The sequence below is a fragment of the Muscardinus avellanarius genome, assembly GCF_963383645.1.
Source record: "Muscardinus avellanarius genome assembly, chromosome: 17".
Taxonomy (NCBI): Eukaryota; Metazoa; Chordata; class Mammalia; order Rodentia; family Gliridae; genus Muscardinus; species Muscardinus avellanarius.
The window spans coordinates 64,507,353-64,530,985 of record NC_137803.1 but is presented as its reverse complement, the minus strand read 5'-3'; the positions used below and the strand labels follow the sequence as shown (position 1 = coordinate 64,530,985).

The following is a 23,633-nucleotide window of genomic DNA, read 5'->3' as shown; positions in this document are numbered from 1 at the left end:
AGTTGCAGAAGCTGCCCTTGAATTTAAATCCTCTTGTCTCAGCTTCCCAAGTACTGGGATTACAGGCAGGCAGCCCCGCACCCGGCAGAAAGGGCTTTTCTTAAACTGGAAGCTTTAAGGGCAGCTGCCAAAACTTTCCTAAGCTTGGGCATAGTGTGAACATAAATAAAACCTTTTGGCTGGGCATGGTGGCACAGGCTTGTCATCTCAGTACTTGGGAGGCTGAGACAGGAGGATCACAGGGTCAAGGACAGCCTTAGCAAGTAGTGAGACTCATTAACCTAGTGAGACCCTGTTTAAAATAAAAATAGAAGAGCCAGGCATGGTGGTGCACGCTTGTAATCCCAACATTTGGGAGACTGATACAGAAGAATTGTGGTTCGGGGACAGCCTCAGCTACTTAGTGAGGCTCTTTGCAACTCAGTGAGACCCTGTCTCAAAATAAAGAATAAAAAATAAGGCTGGGGGTGTAAGCCCAGAGATCGAATGCCCCTGGGTTCCATCCCCAGTAACACACACACACACACACACACACACACACACACACACACACACACACACACATGCACAGAGCTGGTATAGCTGGGAGGTAGAATGTCCCTGGGCTCAATCCCCAGTACTACAGACAAATCCCTTTCTGCCCATTTGGGGTGTGTGTGGGGTGTGTGTGTGTGTGTGTGTGTGTGTGTGTGTGTGCACGCGTGCCCGTGGTGCTGGAGATAGAGCAGACCCTCGCTGTTGGGCGAGCGCTGTTCTGCTGAGCCACACACCCTGCTGCCCCTGAGGTAGTCCCTGGCCTCTTTCCCCTGGGGTGGTTCCCAATCTTCTTGCCGATGGGTCCCAGGAAGCTGGGAGCTGCACGGCAGGCAGAGGCTCCTTTCTACCCTGAAGCCCCTTTGGCTCCATGGCAGCCCCAGCTCTGCGGGGCTTTGAAGCTGACTCACAGGGCCCTGCACAGGCCGCGAGCTTTATGGTCACTAGTCAGTGGTGTGGCTCGCTCTGCTGGGCTGGCTGCGAAGGTGTGGGTTTGCTCCAGCCCCAGGAATCGGTGCCCGCTCGGTCAGGGCCCCCAGGACCATGCCCAGCAGAGACTCTGGCCTTTGTTGGACAGGGTCACCCCATGTAACCAGAATGCCCATGTTCTGGGACCCCATCCCGTTCAGTGTTCATGGCACAGCCAGGGGCCAGCGCAGGTCCCCTCAACGCCCAGTTGCCAGGAGTACGCTGTCTGACCAGGAGACGGAGGCTCCCGGGCCACCCGCACACAGACAAGGCACGTGCACAGGACTGAGCAGCTGTCGGGGGCCAGCTGGCCAGCGAAGGCCGGAGCCGGGCGTGGCTCCCCTCCCTGAGACACAGGACAGCTGGGCACGCGTCTCATCCTAGTACTAGGAGCTGAGGCAGGAGGGACAGCGAGAGACCAGCCTCTGTTCTCAACCTCGTGGGGTACGGCTCAGCGGTGCACGCCACAAGGATGACATGTGCGTGGCCAGGTGTTCCCACTCCACTGCAGTCTGCCTTCAATCTGAAGTCACTGTCCACATCAACGCTCAGGTTAATACTACAAGCAGCACAATTCCAGCTACTGGGAGGCTGAGACAAGAGCATCGCGGCTCGCGGACAGCCTCAGCTACTTAGTGAGGCCCTCTGCAACTCAGTGAGACCTGGTTTCAAAATAAAGAATAAAAAATTGGGCAGGGGGTGTAGCTCGGAGGTCGAATGCCCCTGGGTTCCATCCCCAGACCTGCAAAAAAAAATAAAAATAAAAATAATAAAAAAAAAAAAAAGCAAAACTGTGGTCTTCATCTGGAGCTGCAGAGTGAGCACCCAAGATCACACCGCACTGAGGTGGCCAAGTGGAGCCGTGGACACCCAAGGACAGCACAGGATGGCAGAGCCGCCAGGTGGCCGGGCTGCGACCACAGACACTGCCGACCGACTCAGAGCAGAGGCCACATCAGGACAACCTAAGGGACAGCCCCTCTGCCGGGCTTCAGAGAACCAGCAAGGCCTGAGCTGTCAGGGACCACCCCTCCAAGAGGGGCACTTGGTTTGTCATTGCTTCCTTCATTTCAGTGTTGGGGATGGAAGCCAGGGGCATTCGACCTCCGAGCTCCACCCCCAGCCCAACTTTTATTTTTTATTTTTGCAGAACTGGGGATGTTCCAGGGGCATTCTATCTCCCAGCTACACCCCACACCGATTTTTTGTCTTTATTTTGAAGTAGGGCCTCACTAAGTAGCTGAGGCTGTCCGCAAACCACAATCCTGTCTCAACCTCCCAAATGCTGGGATTACACGCACGCACCACCACGCCCGGCTTGTCATTATGTTTTCTAAGAGTAACCAGAGCTTAAAATGACCTTTGTGTGTTCAGGAAAAAATATGCAGTGTTTACATTTTATTTTTGATGCAAAGAAGCCATATTTACACAATACATTCACATTTTTCAATATGTTACAGTTCTCTATAGAAAAACCATTCTGTTATAACAGCAAGTGATTTAGATTCAATCTTAAAATACCAAGTCAAATCAAAATATTTTTATCAGTATTCCAATTTAATTTCACAGCTCGTCTGCGGGAGAAACGGAAGAGGACAGGAATGGAGAGGGCGACGAGAGGGAAACGTCCATCCTGCTCTGGGGCTCTGAGCTTAGGCCTGGCCTCTGGGCGCCTGCTGCAGGGCGCTGGGTCCCACGCCCTCGAGGCCGTGGGGTGGGGAGCTGCCTGGGCTGGGGAAGTGCCAGCCGGCCTCCATAGGGGAGGCTGCAGGGACCTCGGCCGGTCTCAGCCCCAGGGCCGGGGCTGCTGCTCCTCTGGGAGCCGGAGCCAGACAAGGTGCAAGTGAAAGCACAGGAGGGGCTAAAGGGCCTCCACCTAAAGGGGCCTCCACCCGCGCATCTGGCTGGCGGCCTTCTCACCCTTCTCACCCGGGGGCTCCTCTTTGTCCTTGTCGCGCTCCCGGTTCCAGTCCTTCAGGCCCTCCGGCAGTGAGGTGTCCTCGTCCAAGCTTCCAGTGCCCTCCACAAAGTCTTCATATGTAGACTTTTCTGCAAATGGTCTGGGGCCCAGAAGTCCAACCATGTCGTTCTTATCTAATACTTCTTTTTCTAACAGCAGAAGAGCGACCTGAAATACAAACAACTTTCATAAATACAGGCATCTGGCCAGGCGTGGGGGCGCACACTTGCAATCCCGGCATGTGGGAGGCTGAGACAGGAGAATCACGGTTCATGGACAACCTCAGCTACTTAGGTCCTTTGCAACTCAGTGAGACTGTTTCAAAATAAAAATAGGGCTAGGGGTGTCGCTCGGAGGTCGAATGCCCCTGGGTTCCATTCCCAGCACTGCCAAAAAAAAAAAAAAAAAAAAAAAACAAGTACACACACCTGCTCGGTCAGGGCAGGAGCAACCGGCTCTAAGGGCGGAGGGAGCGCGTTTGCTCTGCGCTCATCTCAGACGCAGACTCCAACGACAAGATAAACAGAAAGGGCAGCGTCTGAGTAGGCCGCACTGCCTTTCTTTCTCACTGGCGCTGCATCACGAGCCATACCCCCAGCCCTTTTCAATTTTTATTTTGAGACGGTCTTGCCAGGTTGCCCTGGCAGGCGTGAACCTGCGGTCCTCCTGGAAGAGAAGAACATATTCTTCTATGTGCTGTTCAGGACCTTTCCTTGGGGTGTTTCTCAGCAGGAGCCCTTTACACAGCAAGGCAAAACCACAGAGAGGCCTTGCTGGAGACTGATTGTGAGACTCCCGCTGCCTTCAGCAGAGCAGCGGGAGGGTCACGGACCACGGGTGCCCACGGCCATGCCAAACTGTAAGGGAGCCAGCTGGGCGGCCTCTCTCCTCAGCTCCAAAGGCTCAGGGCTCGGGGTCAGGAACAGGCTCGCTGTTCCTGCTGCTGCCCCAAGCTCTCTAAATATCCTCTGGCTTGATCGTGGTTCGCGGACAGCCTCAGCTACTTAGTGAGGTCCTCTGCAACTCAGTGAGACCTTATTTCAAAATAAAGAATGAAAAAACTGGGCAGGGGGTATAGCTCGGAGGCCGAATGCCTCTGGGTTCCTTCCCCAGACCTGCCCCCCCCAAAAAAAAAATCCTCTGGTTTGAGCACGGCCTGATTCATGAATTGTCTTTTGCTCAAATAAACTTAACTTGTTGGCCTAAGTTTCCATCCCTTTTAGCAGTTCTTCACCACAGATTCTTGAAGGATACGGAGAGTGTAACAAGGGGGCCCATGGTGGGGGAGGAGGGAAATGGGGTGAGCAGTGAACAGATCAAGTGAGTGGAAGAAAGAGCGCAAGGAAGATACGAAGCGAAGCCAGGAAGGTGGATGCGAGCGTGTGCACGTGAGCCTTGGGCCAGCCTGCCACTGCAGAGTCTGGAGGCTGAGGCACAAGATCAGTGTGAGGCCAACTGCAACTTAGCAAGACCGTTTCAAAACAAAAATAAGCTGCGCATGGTGGCACATGCGTGTAATTCCAGTACTCTGGAGGCTGAGGCAGGAGGATCACAGGTTGGAGGACAGTCCCAGCAACTTAATGTGGCCCTATTTCAAAATAAAAGAATAAAATAGGGATGGGAATATAGCCGGCCAGCACCCAGCGTGCTGCAGCTCGCCCTCCCTGCAGCACGGCCGCCATGCTGGCTGGACCCACCTTCTCCACGTCCGCTTTCTTCTCCGTGAGGAGAGCCACAGTCCTCTTGTAAGCGTCGCTGATCAGTATTCGCACCTCGTCGTCGATCAGCCTTGCGGTGGCTTCGCTGTAGGGCTTTTCCAACACCATGTCTCCCTGGCGAGGGAGGTCGAAGGAGATCTGCCCAACCTTCTCGTTCATGCCGAACTGGACGATCTGAAACAGAGCACGAGGCTGCAGGTGGCTCGGGCGACTCCGCTGGCCAGACCTTGTGGCCTGGGCTGGTAGGAGGACAGGCTCTGCGCAGCGCAGCCGCAGCAGCACCAGCGAGCTCCCCCCAATCAGAAGCAGATAGTGCTCGTCACGAGATGGGGACAAACCCGGACAGCCTGATAGTTCAGGGGCTCGACCAGCGAGCTCTGGTGGCACTGGAGACACGTCGGCCCCCGCAGAGCCCTCGGGGAGCCAGGCTGGGACCCTGCGACACGGAGCCCACGTGGATCACGTGACAGCCCAACCAGGCGGCACCACATGAAGAAGCTCTGGAGGTAAAATTCCAAATGGCCAGCCGGGTGCGGTGGGCACGCTTGTAACCCCCGCGCTTGGGAGGCGGAGACAGGAGGATGGCGTAGGTCCGAAGCCAGCCGCACTGGCTTAAGAGACCCTGTTTCCAAATATAAAAAAGTAAAAAATAGGTCTGGGAGTGTAGCCTGGAGATAGAAGGGCTTCCAGGAACTCCAGTACCACCAAAAAAAAACCCCAAAAAACAAAAAACAAAAAAACCCCAAATGGCCAGAAGAGAAAAGGCCCAGACAGAAGTGGGGAGCAGAAAGGGGGAACCAGAGAGCAAGGGGCAGTCTCACCGTATCGCACGCAACAGAGGGCCTCTAAAGTCAGGCCCTGGCCTCCTGGCCCCAAGAGGCCAGGAAGACACGTTTCAGGGAGAAACAGGCAAAAACACTCCCTCTAGCCGGGCGTCTTGGTGCAATCCTAGCACTTAGGAGGCTGACAGGAGAGTCATAGGGGCTGAGACAGGAGGATCGTGATTTGTGGACAGCCTCAGCTACTTAGAGAGGCCCTCCACAACTTAGTGAGACCCTGTTTCAAAATAAAAATAAAAATTAGATGCCGGGCGTGGTGGCGCACGCTTTTAATCCCTGCGCTTGGGAGGCTGAGACAGGACAATTGCACAGGTTCGAAGCCAGCCTCAGCTACTTAGTGAGGCCCTCCACAACTTAGTGAGACCCTGTTTCCAAATAAAATATAAAACAGGTCTAGGAGTATTGCCCGGAGGTAGAAAGTCCCTGGGTCCCCCCCCCTAGTACCACCCCCCAAAATAATTAATTAATTAATTAAATAAAAATTAGGGCAGGGGTGTAGCTCGGAGGTCAAATGCCTCTGGGTTCCATTCCCAGACACGCTAAATAAATAAATAAATTAATTAATTAATTAAATTAAAAATAGGGCTGAAGTATAGCTTGGAGGTGGTGCCCTTTGGTTCAATTCCCAGTACTGAAAAAAAAAATAATATTAAAAATAATAAATTGGTGTAATAGTAAGTCAGAGGCAGTGGTGCAAACCTCAGCCTGGGAGGCTGAGATAGGAGAATTGCAGATTTGAGACCCTGTTTCTAAATAAAAAATAAAAGCTAGGCATGGTATACACACGTCATCCCAGTCCTTGGGAGGCTGAGACAAGAGGACCACAGGTCCAAGGAGCCTCAGCAATGACAGGAGACTTTCAGCAACCAGAAGAGACTCTACTTCAAATAAATAAAATAAAAAGGCTCAGGGTACGCCTCAGAGGTACGCAGAATACCCCTGCGTTCAATCTTCAGTATCTGATGAATAAATAAAAACAGGGCTGGGGGTATAGTCCAGAGGTAGAACACCACACACAAATAAAAAAAGACTAGCCCCCCCAAAAAAGCTTAAACGCAGCATTAAAACAGTTCGAGTAAGCAACAGAAAAAAAAAACAGCCCGAAAGTGCTACTGGGTGGTGACACGGCACTGTGGGAAAGTTCAAAACCTGCCGTGGGATCGCCTGGCTCAACGCACATCCAGGGATCCATACGGTACTTACAGGAGAAGCTTTAACCACTGCGCTGTAAGAAAATGGGTTCTTTTCCTAACTTCTGATTTCCTAAAATAGACTGTAAAGAAATACTCATTGCTCAAGAAGCCTAAGCCGGTGACACCACCATTTGTGACTATTAAGTTCTGGAGAAACAAAAAGAAGAGCCCTGCTCCTCACGCTCACCTGGGCGTACGCGCTCTGCGTGACCTTCCTCAGGTCATCCTGAGCACCTGTCGTAATCCTCCCGAAGAAGATTTCCTCCGAGACGCGGCCGCCCAGTGTCATGCACATCCTGTCCAGGAGCTGCTCCTTGGTGTACAGGTATTGTTCTTTTGGCAAATACTGGGCATAACCTAATCCTTTGCCACGTGGGATGATGGATACCTAGTAAGCAGAAAACACAAAATGCTGCAGAAACCCAGTTCCAGATGCAGATGTGACCTCAACCCTTGTCTGCAGGTGAGATCAAGTCACTGGTGAACTGCTGTGGAGAGCCACGACTTGACCTGGAGTTCTGGAGAGCTTGCACTGCCTGCTGGCTCCGCCTGGACGAACGGGTGCTGCCGAGCACCTCCCGGCAGACGACTCACCTGGCACTCCCTGCAGCCAGCCGCCAGAACAGAGTGTAGCCAAGGACTCAGCCACCTTCATTGTCCCCCCTAGTTTCTTTCTGAGCTATCCTCAGCAGATTTTGCTAAATAGCTGAGGCTGGTCTTGAACCTGCACTCTTCCTGTCTCAGCCCACCAAGGATGGGCACTACAGGTGTGCGCTGCCACACCCAGCTTTGGTTCACGCACTTTTTTTTTGGTGGTACTAGGGGTGGAACCCAGAGGCTTTCTACCTCCGGGCTATACTCCCAGACCTATTTTATATTTTATTTGGAAACAGTGTCTCGCTAAGTTGCTGAGAGCCTCATTAAGTAGCTGAGGCTGGCTTCGAGCCTCCTATCTCAGCCTCCCAAGCGCGGGGATTGCAAGCATGCGCCACCATGCCCGGCCGGTTCACTCACTTTTAATGCTGAATACCACTCATAAAGAGTGAAATACCCTTTCACTCTTTATGGACACCAGTGTTGTTTTCAGTTTATTGGTATTCTAACTCAAGCAGTAACAGTGTTTACAAGAACATATATTTTCATTGCTCTTGGGTAAACAGCAGGAGTGGAATTATTTGGTCATATTTTTACTTTCCTATCATTTTTATATTCCTAGCAGCACTGCACCCTCACCAATACTAAGGCTGCTTTGCTTTTCTAATTTTTGTTCTTGTCTCTCTTGCTGTACTGGGGATAGAATTGGGGATTCTTTTGTTTTTGGTGGTGCTGGGGGTGGAAGCCAGGGCTTCCTACCTCTGAGCTATCCAGCCCTATTTTATACTATTTGGAAACAGGGTCTCACTAAGCTGCTGAGAGCCTCACTAAGTAGCTGAGGCTGGCTTCAAACCTGTGATCCTCCTGCCTCAGCCTCCCAAGCGCGGGGATTACAAGCGTGTGCCATTATGCCCGGCAAGAATTGGGGATTCTATCTGAGCTCTACCTGCAGCTCCATTTTTATATTTTGAAACAGGATGTTCACTAAGTTGGCCACATAATTGCTGAGGCTAGAACATGTAATTGACCTGTTACAGACTCCCAAGTACTGAGATTATAAGGGTTTGCCACCACACCCCAGCCCACGTTTTTCTAACTTTTTTTTTTTTTTGTGGTACTGGGGATGGAACCCAGGGGCATTTGACCTCCGAGCTACTCCCCCAGCCCTATTTTTTAGTCTTTATTTTGAAGCAGGGTCTCAATGAGTAGCAAAGGGCCTCACTAAGCGAGTGAGGCTGTCCGTGACACACGATCCTCCTGTCTCAGCCTCCCGAGTGCTGGGCTTGCAGGCGTGCGCACACACACGCCCGGCTCTCGTTTTTACCACTCTAATGAGTCTGCTTTGGTACCTTGTGGTTTAATTTGCAGTCCCTGATGACCAGTGATACTATCTTTGCTTCTTTTGTGGTATTGCACCCAGGAGCATTCATTCTACCTCCAAGCTACACTCAGCCCCATGGGGGGGCTTACTGGGGACTGAATGCACAAGCATTCTAACTCCGAGCTACCCTCCCAGCCCTAACTTATTTATTTACTTTTATTTTTGAGTGGCTACAAAGACTTTATCAAATTATTGAAATGTTGGCATTTAAATATTCATTTGTTTACATAAAATAGGTACATGAACTCTTCAGGACACTGGGTACATATGCACACAAATGAACCCCGCAGGGAAGCAAATGAGACCAGGCTTGGAGCACTGGGCCTTAAAACCAAGATGTCCTGCTAAGGTCCTGAGAATGGGGCGGCCGCAGGAGGGTCCCTGTAGGGTGTGGCCTAACTCCACTCCTCAGATGCCCAACCAAAGGGCCCCAGAACCGGGCCTGTTTTCAGACAATACCGTTCATTTGCTCCCTCCCTAAAATCTCGATGTGGTGAGCACACCCAAGAGCCCACTGGGGTATGTCCTTCTAAATACATTTATGAGAAACAAGGCACTCTGGGACCATTACGGTTTCCTCTCCTACACTACATCAGTCTTGACACAAAGTAAAACTCCGTTAGCTTCTCACTCAGTGTCCTAACTGAATGGATAGATACAGAACTGCGCCCTGGCCCTCCCGAGGCCCTGCCCAGTGACCGTGCAGGAGGCAGAGCGAGGCACCAGGACCCTGGCCGAGCGAGCACAGAGCCCGGTGGGTGCCCCAGGAAGGCTGACCTCCCTCCGAGCACAAGGGCCTGGCCTGCAGTGCCGCCTCCTCCCTCCCAGGCCCTGAAGGCAGGCGAGGGGCTGCAGAGGGAGGCGGTCCTGAGTGGAGCTGCACACGGGTCACCAAGGCCACAGAGACCTCAATCTGTCCCACCTGGCGCTGCAGTCAGAGGATCAGTGCCACGGATAGAGATCTCACACTGGCTCCGACAAGGCCGCCTCGGCTCTGCGGCGACATTGGCCAGGGTCGTTTCTAAGGGTGCTCCAGCACTTGGGCCAGCTGCTCTGAGCCTCCGAGGGACCAACGCCCCTTGGAATGACGTCATCTCCAGACAGAGGCAAAGCCGAGAGCCCCTTCTGACACTGCCGACAGGAAGCTGGCCCCGGGCCCAGGAATGGGGGCAGGCCGGTCTTCTGACTTCAGCACTCAAGAGTCCCGGGGCCCTTGTTCCATACCCTTAGCAGCCTCGGTCCCTAGCCCGAGCTGAGGGGCTTCGCAGGGCCGGCTGCTACAAAGAACTGAGGCAGGCAGGAGAGATGCTGATGACTTGCAGGATCACCAAGGCAGCCGCAGGATGAACACAGCACATCAAAACCCTCGGAGGGCCACATTAAAGGGCTTCAGAGTTTTACAGAAAGAAAAAACAAAAAACCCTAGGAGGCCACAGGGCTGAGGGTCCACCCCCCTTCCGCAGGCCCTCCCCACCTCCTCCTGCCCCAGCCCTTTCCACCGTGGACTGTCCATGCCAGATGCCAGGCCAATGCTGCCCCCTCAAGGTCAGAGTAGAGCGCTAGCAAGTGACTCTGGCTCCCTCTTTTCTGGAAAGGAGGATGGGGTAATTTACCCAAAACCATTAGGCCCAAACCCTGGCCTGGCCAGGCCCAGGACTCCTACTTGGGAGAACCACTGCCCTCCATCTGCCTCTCCGGTCACTGCTGGGCCACACCCGGGCACCTTCAACAGCCATCTCGGAGTTCTGATTAAAGCACCTTTGGCTTATAAGGTGCAGTGGGAGACCTGGCAGGGTGGGCACAGCCTGGTGTGCCCCGCATGGAGCTGGGTGCCACGCCTTGTGTAGGGGAGCGGGAAGGAGGCAGGGTCTCTCTAGGTTGATGAGTCTCACTACTTGCTAAGGCTGTCCTCGAACCTGTGATCCTCCTGTCTCAGCCTCTCAAGTACTGGAATTACAACCATGTGCCACCATGCCTGGCTCTGTTTAATTTTTTATGTTGAAACAGAGTCTTGCTAAGTTGCTGAAGGCCTCACTAGCTTCCTGAGGTTGGCCTTGAACTTGCAATCCTATTTCAGCCTCCCAAATACTGGGATCACAGGCTTGTGCCACCACACCCACTACTGATACTATCTTGGTGGGCTTAATGCTAACTCACATGCCCTCTTCTGAACATGTGCTCAAATGTGTTTTCCCCACTATTTTACTGGGCTGCTTTTTCATTAACTGAGGATTTTTTGTGTGTGATATTGGGGGCTGAACCCAGGGGCATTTTGCCTCTGAGCTACACCCCAGCCCTATTTAATTTTAAATTTTGAAACAGGGTGGTGCAGAGGGCCACTTTAAGTCTACAAACCTGTCTCAGCCTCCCAAGTACTGGGATTACAGGTGTGTGCCACCATGCCCGGTTTATCCATACAATTTTAGATTCAGCTTCATAATCTCCACGAAGATACTCTGCTATAATTATGAGAAATATTGCAATGAAACTACAGATCAATTTGGGGAGAACAGAACGTTCCATGAATGCAGTGTATTTTTATTTAAATCTAGCGTTTAATCCAATATACAGGTCCTATACATATTTTAACTTTATTTCTCCTTATTTCATGGTTTAAGATGCTCTTGAAAATTTCATTTTCTGAGCTGTGTGTGGTGGCACACGCTTGTAATCCCAGCATTTGGGAGGCTGAGATGGGAGGATCATGGTTCGCGGGCAGCTTCAGCTACTACTTAGTGAGGCCCTCTGCAACTCAGTGAGACCCTGTTCCAAAATTAAGAATAAAAAGCCGGGCGTGGTGGCGCACGCTTGTAATCCCCGCGCTTGGGAGGCTGAGACAGGAGGATCGCACGGGTTCGAAGCCAGCCTCAGCTACTCAGTGAGGCTCTCAGCAACTTAGTGAGACCCTGTTTCCAAATAAAATATAAAAAAGGTCTGGGAATATAGCCCGGAGGTAGAAAGCCTCTGGGTTCCACCCCTAATACCACCAAAAAATAGAAAATAAAATAAAAAAAGAATAAAAAATAAAAAATAGGACTGGGATGTAGCTCAGACGCAGAACACTCCTGGGTTCTATCCCCAGTACCGGGAAAAAAAAAAAAAAAAAAAAAAATCATTTTCTAATGATCACTGACGACACTCAGAAATACAATTAGTCTTTGTCTGCCAACTTTGGATTCTGCAACTTGCGAACCCTATCAGTTCCAGGGGCTTCTCCGCAGGCTCTGTAGTATGCTTTCTGTACACTGATGACCTTTGCGGTCCCTGCTCCGGGGGAGCCTCGCTTCCCAGCTGTCTCCGGGCCGCCGGGCGGGTGGGGCCGCCGGCTGTCTGTGCTGCCCAGGGTGGGCACCCGCGGCGTGTGAAGCACAAAGCACCGGCCTTGCAGGTGCGCCATCTCTGCAGGACCTCGCTCTCAGAGCTTCTCTGTGCACCCTGAGTTTCCTCAGTCAGCCACAGTTTAGGCAGTTTCTGTTCAGATCTGGGTCTCAAACTCTTGCAGTTTTGTTAACTTTTCAGTATTTAAAAAAAATAATAATTATTATTATTATATTTTGCAGTATTGGGGATTGAACCCAGGGCATTGTATCTCCTATGCCCCCAGCCCTATTTTTTAATTCTTCTTTTTTTTTTTTTAATGGTACTGGGGGTGGAACCCAGGGGCTTTTGAACCCCTCTGTGCTATCCTCCCAGATCTAGTTTTATACTTTATTTGGTTAACAGGGTCTCACTAAGTTGCTGAGAGCCTCACTAAGTAGCTGAGGCTGGCTTCGAACCTGTGTGATCCTCCTGTCTCAGCCTCCCAAGCGCAGGGATTACAAGTGTGCGCCACCACGCCAGACTTAATTCTTTACTTGGAAACAGGGTGTCACTAAGCAGCTGAGGCTGGCCAAGAACCTGTGATCCTCCTGTCTCAGCCTTTCAAGTACTGGGATTGCAAGTGTGCACCACCACACCCAGCAGTATTCTTCAAATTCTGTGCATGTGTACATGTGTATGAACGTGTGTATGACACTGGAGGCTGAACCCAGGGTCGTTCTGAGCTATATCCTCAGACCCATTTTTATTATTTTTTTTATTTTATTTTTAATTTTTTTTTGAAAACAGGGTCTCACTGCGTTGCTGAGAGCCTCACTCAGTAGCTGAGACTGGCTTCGAACCCGTGCGATCCTCCTGTCTCCGCCTCCCAAGCGCGGGGATTCCAAGTGTGCCCACCACGCCCGGCTCCCCATTTTTCTTTTGAAGCAGGGTTTTGCTGAATTATCGCATGCTGCCCTCAAACCTGCAATCCTCCTTGTTTTAGCCTCCCAGGCACTGGAACGACAGGTGTATGCTGCCACGCCTGGTCCTGAAGCTCTCTGCCACCTCAAGATGGCCGATGTGTTCCACCACTGTAGCGTGTAGGTGACGTAACACTGCACCTGGGCTGGGGTGAGCTCAGCAGCAGAGTGCCTGCCGCCGAGCATGCAGGAGCTCCGGGGTCCATCCCCAGCAACGTGAAGGGGAGAGCAGCGCCGCCCCGGCCTCACCCAGGTTCGCTCTGCTGCCAGACACTTCTACCTGTGTGGGATTGAACTCAGGGGCATCTACCTCTCAACTACACCTGCCGCCCTTTTTATTTCTGTGTTGAAGCGGGGTTTCCCTAAATTGCTCAAAGTGTTGCTACTTGTTGAGGCTGGCCTCAAACCTGGGATCCTCTTCTCTCATCCTCCCACGTACTGAGATGATAGGCATGAGCCACGACACCCGGCTTTTGGACACTTTTCAGTCCCTTTAAACCTTTAAATAGTTTTCTGTCCAAGCATGGTGGCACAGGCCTGTAACCCGGTACTGGGAGGCCGAGACAGGAGGGTTGCAGGTTCAAGACCAGCTTCAGCAACTCTAAGTAGCTTTCTGTCCAAATTCTATAGATTATCCGCAAGAGGATCTGTGTAACCACAGCTCTGGACATCCCTCTGAAGTTACACATGTCCTGCATGCGGTCCTTTGTGAGGGGGACTCCCGCACAGGCCTCTGCCCACTGTGGAGCCTGGCCAGCCCCGGCCCACAACACCCTGCCCACCTCACCTTCAAGAGTGGGTCTGCGTGCTCCAGGTACCAGCCGGCAACCGCATGGCCTGCCTCGTGGTATGCCACTGTCTTCTTCTCCTCGGGCTGCAGAACCTGAGTTTTTTTCTCCAAGCCTAACAAACAACAAAAAAACCCAAACAACTTATTTTATTTTTGGTACTGGTGAACCCAGGAGCATTCTACCTTCAGGCTATACCTCCAGCCCCAATTTTATTTTTGAAAGAGGATCTTACTAGGTTAGTGAGAGTCTATTTGCTGAGGCTGGCCTGGCCTCAAACCTGCAATCCTCCTGTCTCAGCCTCCCAAGTACTGGGATTGCAAGTGTGCACTACCACACCTGGCTCCCAAACAACTGTATAAGTGACACCAACACCAAAAGAATGGTATATATTCTCTTATCTAAAATGTGATTTTTTCCACCAGGCGTGGTGGTGCACTTTTGTAATCCCAGCACTCAGGAGGCTGAGACAGGAGGAACCAGGTTCACGGGCAACCTCAGCTACTTAGTGAGGCCCTCTGCAACTCAGTGAGACCCTGTATCAAAATAAAGAATAAAAAAATAGGGCTGGGGGTGTAGCTCAGAGGTAGAATGCCCCTGGGTTCCATCCCCAGACCCGCAAAGTAAATAAATAAATAAAATATGATTTTTTTTTTTTTTTGGGGGGAGGGTGTGCTGGGGACTGAACCCAGGACATTCTACCTCCAAGATAGGCCCCCCAGCCTGATTTTAATTAATTAATGTTTTTTTGTGTTTTTTTTTTTTGCCGTACCAGGGATTGTGGGCATTTGATCTCTGAGCTACACCCCCAGCCCTATTTTTTTTTTCTTTTGTAATACTGGGGATGGAACCCAGGGGTATTCTACCTCCAAGCGATACCCACAGCCCTATTTTTTATTATTTATTTGGAAACAGGGTCTCACTGAGTTACAAAAGGCCTCACTAAGTAGGCTGTCCACAAACTGCAAACCTCCTCTCCCAGACTCCCAAATGCTGGGATTACAAACATGTGTCACAATGCCCGGCTCCCCAGTCCTATTTTTTTTTTTAATTATTATTATCCGGGAGTGGTGGTGCACGCTTGTAATCCCAGCGCTTTGGAGGCTGAAACAGGAGGATCGCACAGGTTCGAAGCCAGCCTCAGGTACTTAGTGAGGCTCTCAGCAACTCAGTGAGAGCCTGTTTCCAAATAAAATATAAAATAGGTCTGGGAGTACAGCCTGGAGGTAGAAAAGCCCCTGGGTTCCACCCCCAGTACAAAAAAACAATTTTTTTTTTTGAGGCATTCTACCTCCAAGCTACACTCCCAGCCCTATTTTTTTTTCTCTTCTTCTTCTTTTTTTTTTTTTTTTTGGTGGTACTGGGGTTCCTGGGAACCCTTTTACCTCTGGGCTACACTCCCAGACCTATTTTTTATACTTTTTTTTTTTTTTTTTTTTGCGGGTCTGGGGATGGAACCCAGGGGCATTCAACCTCCGAACTACAGCTCCTGCCCTATTTTTTATTCTTTATTTTTTGAAACCGGGTCTCACTGAGTTACAGAGGGCCTCACTAAGTAGCTGAGGCTGCCTGCGAACCGTGAACCACGATCCTCGGGTCTCAGTCTCCCGAATGCTGGGATTACAAGCATGCACCACCTTGCCCGGCTTCATTTTTTTTTTTTTTTTAAATTTGGAAACAGGGTCTCTTAAACCAGCTGCGTGGCTGGCTTCAAACCTGCGTGATCCTCCTGTCTCCGCCTCCCAAGCACTGGGATTACAAGTATGTGCCACCATGCCCGGCATTTATTGTTGACTGTGAAATAAATTGCAACTCATTGAGTTGCAAAGCACTTAAGTAGCTGAGGCTGTCCTTGAACCAGGATCCTCTTGTCTCAGCCTCCCAAGTGCTGGGATTACAAGCACCACACCCAGCTTTTTCAAAAAAATTTTTTTTTCTGGTACTGGGGGTGGAACCCATGGGCTTTTCTACCTCTGGGATATATTCCCAGACCTACTTTATACTTTATTTCAAAACGGTGTCACTAAGTAGGTGAGGCTGGCTTTGAACCTGTGCAATCCTCCTGTCTCAGCCTCCCAAGTGCTGGGATTACAAACGTGTGTGCCACCACGCCCAGCAACAATTCAAATATTTTTAACTGAGGTCAGATTACGCTTGTAATCCCAACATTTGGGAGGCTGAGACAGTAGGATCTGAGTTAACAGACAGCCTCAGCTACTTAGTGAGGCCCTTTGCAACTCAGTGAGACTCTGTTTCAAACTTCCATTCCTACTGCAAAAAACAAAACAAAACAAAAGCAGCAAATAACTAAAATAGAGCTAGGGAGGAGTATAGCTCAGAAGTAGAATGTTCCTGGGTTTAACTCCCAGTGCCACATTAAGAAAATAAATAGGGCCTGGGATGTAGCTCAGTGGCAAAGCGCCTGCTTTGCAGGTGTGGCGCTCTCAGTTCGATCCCTGGTTCCAAAAAAGACAAAAAAAAGAACCCCTTAAAAAAAAAAAAATAAACAAACAGACTGGAAGATTTTAAAAAATGATCTCGATGCTGGGTGTGGTGGCGCAAGTTTGTAATCCCAGTACTTGGGAAGCTGAGACAGGAGGATTGCAGTTCACAGATAGCCTCAGATACTTCGTGAGGCCCTTTGCAACTCAGTGAGACTGTTTAAAAATAAAGAATAAAAAATAGGGCTGGGGCATAGCTTGGAGGTAGAATGCCCCTGGGGTTCCATCCCTGGCACTGCCAAAAAAAAAAAAAAAAAAAAAAAAAAAAAAAAAAAAAAAACCAAAAAGGACTCGTTAACACAACCCAAGACTCAAGGCTGAGACAGGAGGATCACACAGGTTCGAAGCCAGCCTCAGCTACTGAGTGAGGCTCTCAGCAACTTAGTGAGACCCTATTTCCAAATAAAATATAAAATAGGTTTGGGAGTATAGCCCGGAGGTAGAAAGCCCCTAGGATCCATCCCTAGTACCATAAACAAAGAGACTGCTGGCCTCAAATTCAACATGATCAACCCTTCTTTTTTTTGGTACTAGGGATTGAACACAGGGGCGGTTTATCTCTGAGCTACAGCCCTATTTATTCTGAGACAAGGTCTCACCAAGCTCTTGAGGCTGGCCTCAAAGCTGTGACCTCCCTCCCCAAGCCTCCCTAACACTGCTATGATAACAGGTGTCTCTGAGCCCCCCCAGCGGCCTCACCACCAATCACTCGCTCGATTGCCTGTTCAAAGTGCTTCTCGTTTATGGAATCTGAAAGGTGTCGTGCAGCGATCAAAGCGGCTTCATTACAGACATTGGCAACATCAGCTCCTACAAAATGAACACGGAGAACAGCTCACCCACCGCAAACATGCTCAGACTGACCAGTCATGTGTGAGGGAGGCCCGCGTCCAGCCGACTCCTCACCAGCAAAAGACTGGATAAGGGCCGAGTCCGACTCATAATAACGCAAACTATTCTAGCATTCTAGCCTGGCACAATCTTGGCTCTTTGAAATGACATAAACAAATCAGTAGTAAACAAAAATAGTATTCATATATAATAACAATTCAGTATTTTTATTTATTTTTATGTTTTTGTGTGGTACAGGGGATGGAACCCAGGGCATTTTACCTCCGAGTTACACCCCAGCCCTGGATTTTAGTCTTTTTTAATCTTTGAAACAGGGTCTCACTGAGTTGCGAAGGGCCTCACTAAGTAGCTGAAGCTGTCCGAACACTATGATCCTCCGGTCTCGGCCTCCCGAATGCTAAAATTACAAGCATTCAGTACTTTTAAATGCTTGGTAAGCCAGGCATAGTGGTGCATGCCTGTAATCCTTGTACTTGGGAGGCTGAGACAGGAGAACAGTAGGTTCGCAGCCAGCCTCAGCAACTCAGTGAAATTTTGTTTCAAAATAAATAAAATTGGCTGGGCATGGTGACACATGCTTGTAATCCCAGCGCTTAGGAGGCTGAGAGAGAAGGATCGCACGGGTTTGAAGCCAGCCTCAGCTACTTAGTGAGGCTCTCAGCAACTCAGTGAGACTCTGTTTCCAAATAAAGTATAAGACAGGTATGGGAGTATAGCCTGGAGGTAGAAAGCCCCTGAGTTCCACCCCCAGTACCACTAAATAAATAAATAAATAAATAATAAAATCGAGCTGGGGTGTAGTCTGGAGGCAGAATGCCCCTGGGTTCAATCCCCAATATCAATCAATGAAATGCTTAATTAACTTGGTTCTAACCATCTCTGCTAGAAAAATTATTTGTATATTAGCACATAAAATAAGACATACGCAGTACAATAAACTAGTAAATTCACTTAATCAACTAAAAATATGGGAAACATTTCAAGTCAAGTATGTGATAACAACATGTGTGCTCGAAAGACAAGTATTAAAACATGAATCCCAAAGTCAGGTCTGTGACTTTGGACAGGACAGTGAGCGCCATGTCCTAACACATCTCAAACATTGCATTCCAGCTCGTTTTCAGTTTAGGAGGGAGCTGGGGGTGAAAAAGAAAGGATCATATTGTACACCAAAAAAAGTCCTGAATCGGGCGTGGTGGGCACGCTTGTCATCCCCGCGCTCGGGAGGCGGAGGCAGGAGAATCGCGCAGGTTTGAAGCCAGCCGCGCTGGCTTAAGAGACCCTGTTTCCCAATTTAAAAAAGTATAAAATAGGTCTAGAGTGTTGCCCGGAGGTAGAAGGGCTTCCAGGAACCCAGGACCACCAAAAAAAATAATAATAATAAAATGAAAAATTCCCGGAAGAAACCCATGAAAAGACATTCAACATGAACCACTTGAGAAACGTGGCCCAATGTGGCCCAGAGCCTCAGTGACGCCAGGCCAGGGGCACAGGCTCAGCACGTGGGGCCGAGCAGGAGGGTCAGCACCAGGCTTGTGGGCGGCGCAGCCTTGCTGAGGCCCTGTCTCACAATAATAAAACAGTGTGGGTGTGCAGCTCAGAGGAAGAATGCCTCTGGGTTTAATCCCCAGTGACAGACAGACACACACAACACCAAGGAAAAGAAAAACCTCAACAAGACAGCACTTCACATTCACCAGAATGGCTATAATAAAAAGACAGACAATAGTGTTAGTGGGGATGTGGAAAAACTGGCAGCCCAAAAGGCTGAGACAAGGAGGATCGCAGGTTTGAGGCCAGTATCAGCAATTTCATGAGTCTCTTGACCATTTAGAGATCTTGCTTCCAAATAAAAAACAAAATAGGGCTGGGGATGGAGCTCAGAGGTAGAATGCCCCTGGGTTACCCAGGCGTGGTGGCGCATGCTTGGATCCCAGCATTCTGGAGGCCGAGACCAGAGGATCACAGTTCGTGGCCAGCCTCAGCTACTTAGCGAGGCCCTTCGCAACTCAGTGAGACCCTGTTTAAAAATAGAAAGACTAGGCCAGGCGTGGTGGTGCATGCTTATATCCCAGCATTTGGGAGGCTGAGACAGGAGGATCGCGGTTCATGGCCAGCCTCAGCTACTTAGTGAGGCCCTTCGCAACTCAGTGAGACCCTATTTCAAAATAAAAAATAAAAAAATTAAAATAGGGCTGGGAGTGTAGCTTGGAGGTAGAATGCCCAGGGTTCCATCCCCAGTACCAGAGGAGAAAGAAAAGAAAAAAAAAAAAAAAAAAGACTTAAAACAGGGCTGGGGTGTAGCTCTGAGGTACAACTCACTTTCTCTCTCTCTCTCTCTCTCTCTCTCTCTCTCTCTCTCTCTCTCTCTCTCACACACACACACACACACACACACACACACACACACACACACACACACCCTGGGTTCGATTCCTAGCATCTCTCTCACACACAAACTACTTTATATGCTGAATATTATGGTATATAAATTTTCTTTTTCTTTGTTTTTGCGGGTCTGGGGATGGAACCCAGGGGCATTCGACCTCTGAGCTACACCCCCTGCCCTATTTTGTATTATGTATTTGGAAACAGGGTGTCACTAAGTTACAGAGGCTGTCCGCGAACTGCAACCTTCCGGTCTCAGCCTCCCGAATGCTGGGGTCACAAGCCTGTGCCACCTCGCCCGCGTCTTCCTTCCTTTTACAGTGCCGGGGTCTCGGGTACACTAGGCAAATGCTCTCCTACTGAGTGACGTTCCCAGCCCTATCGGTTTTATCTTAATAGAATTGTTTTATTTATTTATTTTTGGTGGTACTGGGGGTGGAACCCAGAGGCTTTCTACCTCCGGGCTATACTCCCAGACCTATTTTATATTTTATTTGAAAACAAGATCTCACTAAGTTGCTGAGAGCCTCACTCAGTAGCTGAGGCTGGCTTTGAATCTGTGCAATCTTCCTGTCTCAGACTCCCAAGTCCGGGGATTACAAGCGTGTCCCCCACGCCCGGCTACGCTAGAACTGTTTTAAAAAAACAACACTCAACAGGGCATGATGGCACATGCCCATAATCCTAGCAGTTGGAGGGCTGGGACAGGTTCACTACCAGTCACTACAACTTAGTGAGGCCCTCAGCAATTTAGAGAAACCTTTTTTCAAAATAAAAATAAAATAGTGCTGGACGTATAGCTCAGAAGTAGAACAACCCTGGCTTCAATCGCTAGTACAACAAAACACAAAAAACACAAAACACAAAAAATAATTCCTGCAATATTTATGGATAAAATAATATACCATCAGGAACCGAAAACAATGTACCTCAGAGGCACAGGGAATGTGTGGATGAAATGAGGCTAGGTGTGAATCCTTGACTGTTACCGAAGCCACTGAAGGGTCTGACGGGTTCACTACATGACTCCCTCTAAATTGTATGTATGTTTGAAATTCCCCATAATCCACAAGTAAAATTCCTGCAGGAAGCCCCAGGTGCAAGGCAGCGAAGTAACCTGGTACCCGGCACCTGCCAGTGATTCTAAGTCCTTGGAAAGAGGTCAGCGGCTACCACCACGCACCTGAAAACCCCGGCGTGAGAGATGCCAGCTTTCTGGCCAGCTTCTCCTTTTCCAGGGTGCTGTCCAGTTTCAGTGGTCGGAGGTGAACTTTGAAAATAGAGGCTCTTCCTTTTATGTCTGGTGGTCCTTTAGAAATTATTTTAAAGGAAAAAAAAGTCAGTGAGACAGTCACACCTATACCCACAAAACCGGCGCGAACAGTGCGCATCATCTCACCAATGAAGATCTGCCTGTCAAAGCGCCCTGGCCTCAGCAGCGCCGGGTCCAGGATGTCTGGCCGGTTGGTGCCTGCCAAAATGACCACGTTTGTTGTTGTGTTGAAACCTGAGAAGATGATGACAATTAGTCAATCACGATTAAATGACTCATGAGTAAACGGCAGAAAACAAAGCAGGCCTGCCAAGCATGTAAGAGTGTTACAAAGGTGGTTTTCTATTTACTGTCCAGCATGTTTTAAGTCACAAACTTGAATTATTTTTCCTTTTTTCTTTTTCTTTTTTGGTGGAACTAGGGATTGAACCCAGGGCATTCTATCTCCAAGCTACACCCAGGCCTATTTTTTGTTCTTTATTTGGAAATAGGGTCTCACTAAATTGCCAAGAGCCTCACTACGAACCTGCGATCCTCTAGTCTTAGCCTCCCAAGTACTGGGATTAGAACCGTGCACCACAATGTCTGACTTGAATTATTTTTCTTACTATTAATCTTTTTTTTTTGTGTGTGTGTGGGGGGGTCTGGAACCCAGGGGCATTTGACCTCCAAGCTACAGCCCCAGCCCTATTTTTTATTATTTATTTTGAAACCAGGTCTCACTGAATTGCAAAGGGCCTCACTAAGTAGCTGAGGCTGTCCGCGAACCGCGATTCTCCAGTTTCAGCCTCCCAAATATGCTGGGATTACAAGCGTGTGCCACCACGCCCGGCTTATTAATCTTGTCCTTAATGACAATAATCATATGTTAGACTTAAGAGTTCCTTAACAATATTTATGGAGCTGGGCATGGTGGCACACGCTTTTAATCCCAGCGCTTGGGAGGCGGAGACAGGAGGATCGCACAGGTTCAAAGCCAGCCTCAGCTACCTAGTGAGGCTCTCAGCAACTTAGTGAGACCCTGTTTCCAAATAAAGTATAAAATAGGTCTGGAAGTATAGCCCAGAGGTAGAAAAGCCACTGAGTTCCACATCAAAAAAAAAAAAAAAAGTATGCTTTTAAAAATAATTTCTTTCAGCCGGGCATGGTGGTGCACACTTGTAATCCCTGCTCTTGGGAGGCTGAGACAGAAGGATTGCCCATGTTCGAGCCAGCCTGAGCTACTTAGTGAGGCTCTCAGTAACTTAGTGAGACCCTGTTTCCAAATAATAATAATAATAATAATAATGATAATTTTTCTTTTTTTGTAACCCGGGGGAAGGAACCCAGGGGCTTTCTACCTCCGGGCTACACTCCTAGAACTATTTTATATTTTATTTGGAAACAGGGTCTCATTAAGTTGCTGAGAGCCTAAGTAGCTGAGGCTGGCTTCGAACCTGCGCAATCCTCCTATCTCTGCCTCCTTAAGTACTGGGATTCCAAGCGAGCTCCACCACACCAGCAAAATAATTTCTATTTTTAACAGACACATCATTGTACATATTTATGTGATACAGTGCAGCCCTTCAATGCTAGCCTTGGCTACATGACCACACGCTCAACAACATAGCAAGACCCTGTTTCCAAATAAAAATGAAAAGGGAGGGGTACAGCTCTGAGATAGAATGTCCTTGGGTTTAATCCCCACTACCAAAAGAACAAGAACCATCAGGTTAAATTTGTAAATGATTGTCTAGCTTCCTGGGCACACGTGAAGGCAGGTGTCAGCTCCACCACCCACCTCTTCTCCACACGTGCATGGCTCGGTTCTATTAGACATTTCTCCAGTGTCCACCCCAGGGCCATACTCCATCTCAGGACGTAGGCAGGCACTGAAGGAGCGCACGGGCTGACTTCCCAGTGAGCTACTGCTGTAGCGGGGCGGAAGTGCGGCAGGGTGCCCACCCTCCCACACCACGCCGTCATGGTACCACCTAGGCCAGCATGACACTCGGCTCTGCACTCCCCTCTGCACACACAGCCACCCCCTAACCTCCGGCAGGAAGGAGGCAGCACATCCTAGGGACTAGCTTTCCCGAATGAAGGCAAACTGACTGGCATGAAAAACTGCCACTCTCCTGGTCACAGGGCACAACTCACAGTCTTCTTAACTTACGACAGTGTGAAGCCGAAAGGCATCAGCAAAAGCTGCACTTGAAGTTTGAAATCTGGGCCTCCCCGGGCCAGTGCTCTGTGGGCCAATCCTCTTGCGATGCTGGGCAGCAGCAGCGAGTGTGACATGCTCCAGTGTGCTGTGTTGCTAAGCTGCCATGGGTGAGGGATTAAGAGCATCTCCTACTTTTGTGTGTGTGTGGTACTAGGATAGAACCTAGCAGAGTTCCACCTCTGAGCTACAAACCTAACCCTATTTTTTTTGTGTGTGGTACTGGGGTTCCTGAAAACCCTTCTACCTCCGGGCTACACTCCAAGACCTATTATTATTATTATTATTATTTTTTTTTTTTTTTGTGTGGTACTGGGGGTGGAACCCAGAGGCTTTCTACCTCTGGGCTATACTCCCAGACCTTTTTTATATTTTATTTGGAAACAGGGTCTCACTAAGTTGCTGAGAGCCTCACTCAGCAATCCTCGGGCATCAGCCTTCCAAGTCCTGGGATTCTAAGCGTGAGCACCACCCTGACTCTCCAGCCTTTTTTATTTGGAAACCGGGTCTACGATGCTATGCAGGCCTTAAATCTGCAACCCTGTCTCAACCTCCTGATCACTGGGATCACAGGTGAACCATGGCCCCTGCTTCAGAACCACAGATGACTTTAGGAATTAGATTATAATTCTTTTAAGAATCATTTCATTTATCGCTTATC

The 23,633-nt window shown here is 49.5% G+C and overlaps 1 protein-coding gene across 1 annotated transcript in view; it reads right to left on the bottom strand.

The window, feature by feature from the left end:
• Window positions 1-2,878: 2,878 nt before the first annotated feature.
• The window catches only part of AFG3L2 (AFG3 like matrix AAA peptidase subunit 2), a gene marked incomplete at both ends in the record, with an annotated part of 49,640 nt that continues 28,885 nt past the window's right edge, over window positions 2,879-23,633 (bottom strand). Inside the window, 7 exons of the mRNA XM_080714742.1 lie at window positions 2,879-3,130; window positions 4,660-4,854; window positions 6,900-7,100; window positions 13,755-13,870; window positions 16,956-17,066; window positions 20,680-20,805; window positions 20,896-21,003. Of these exons, the coding sequence (XP_080570868.1) occupies window positions 2,879-3,130; window positions 4,660-4,854; window positions 6,900-7,100; window positions 13,755-13,870; window positions 16,956-17,066; window positions 20,680-20,805; window positions 20,896-21,003 (1,109 nt within the window). The remainder of the gene's footprint in view (window positions 3,131-4,659; window positions 4,855-6,899; window positions 7,101-13,754; window positions 13,871-16,955; window positions 17,067-20,679; window positions 20,806-20,895; window positions 21,004-23,633) is intronic.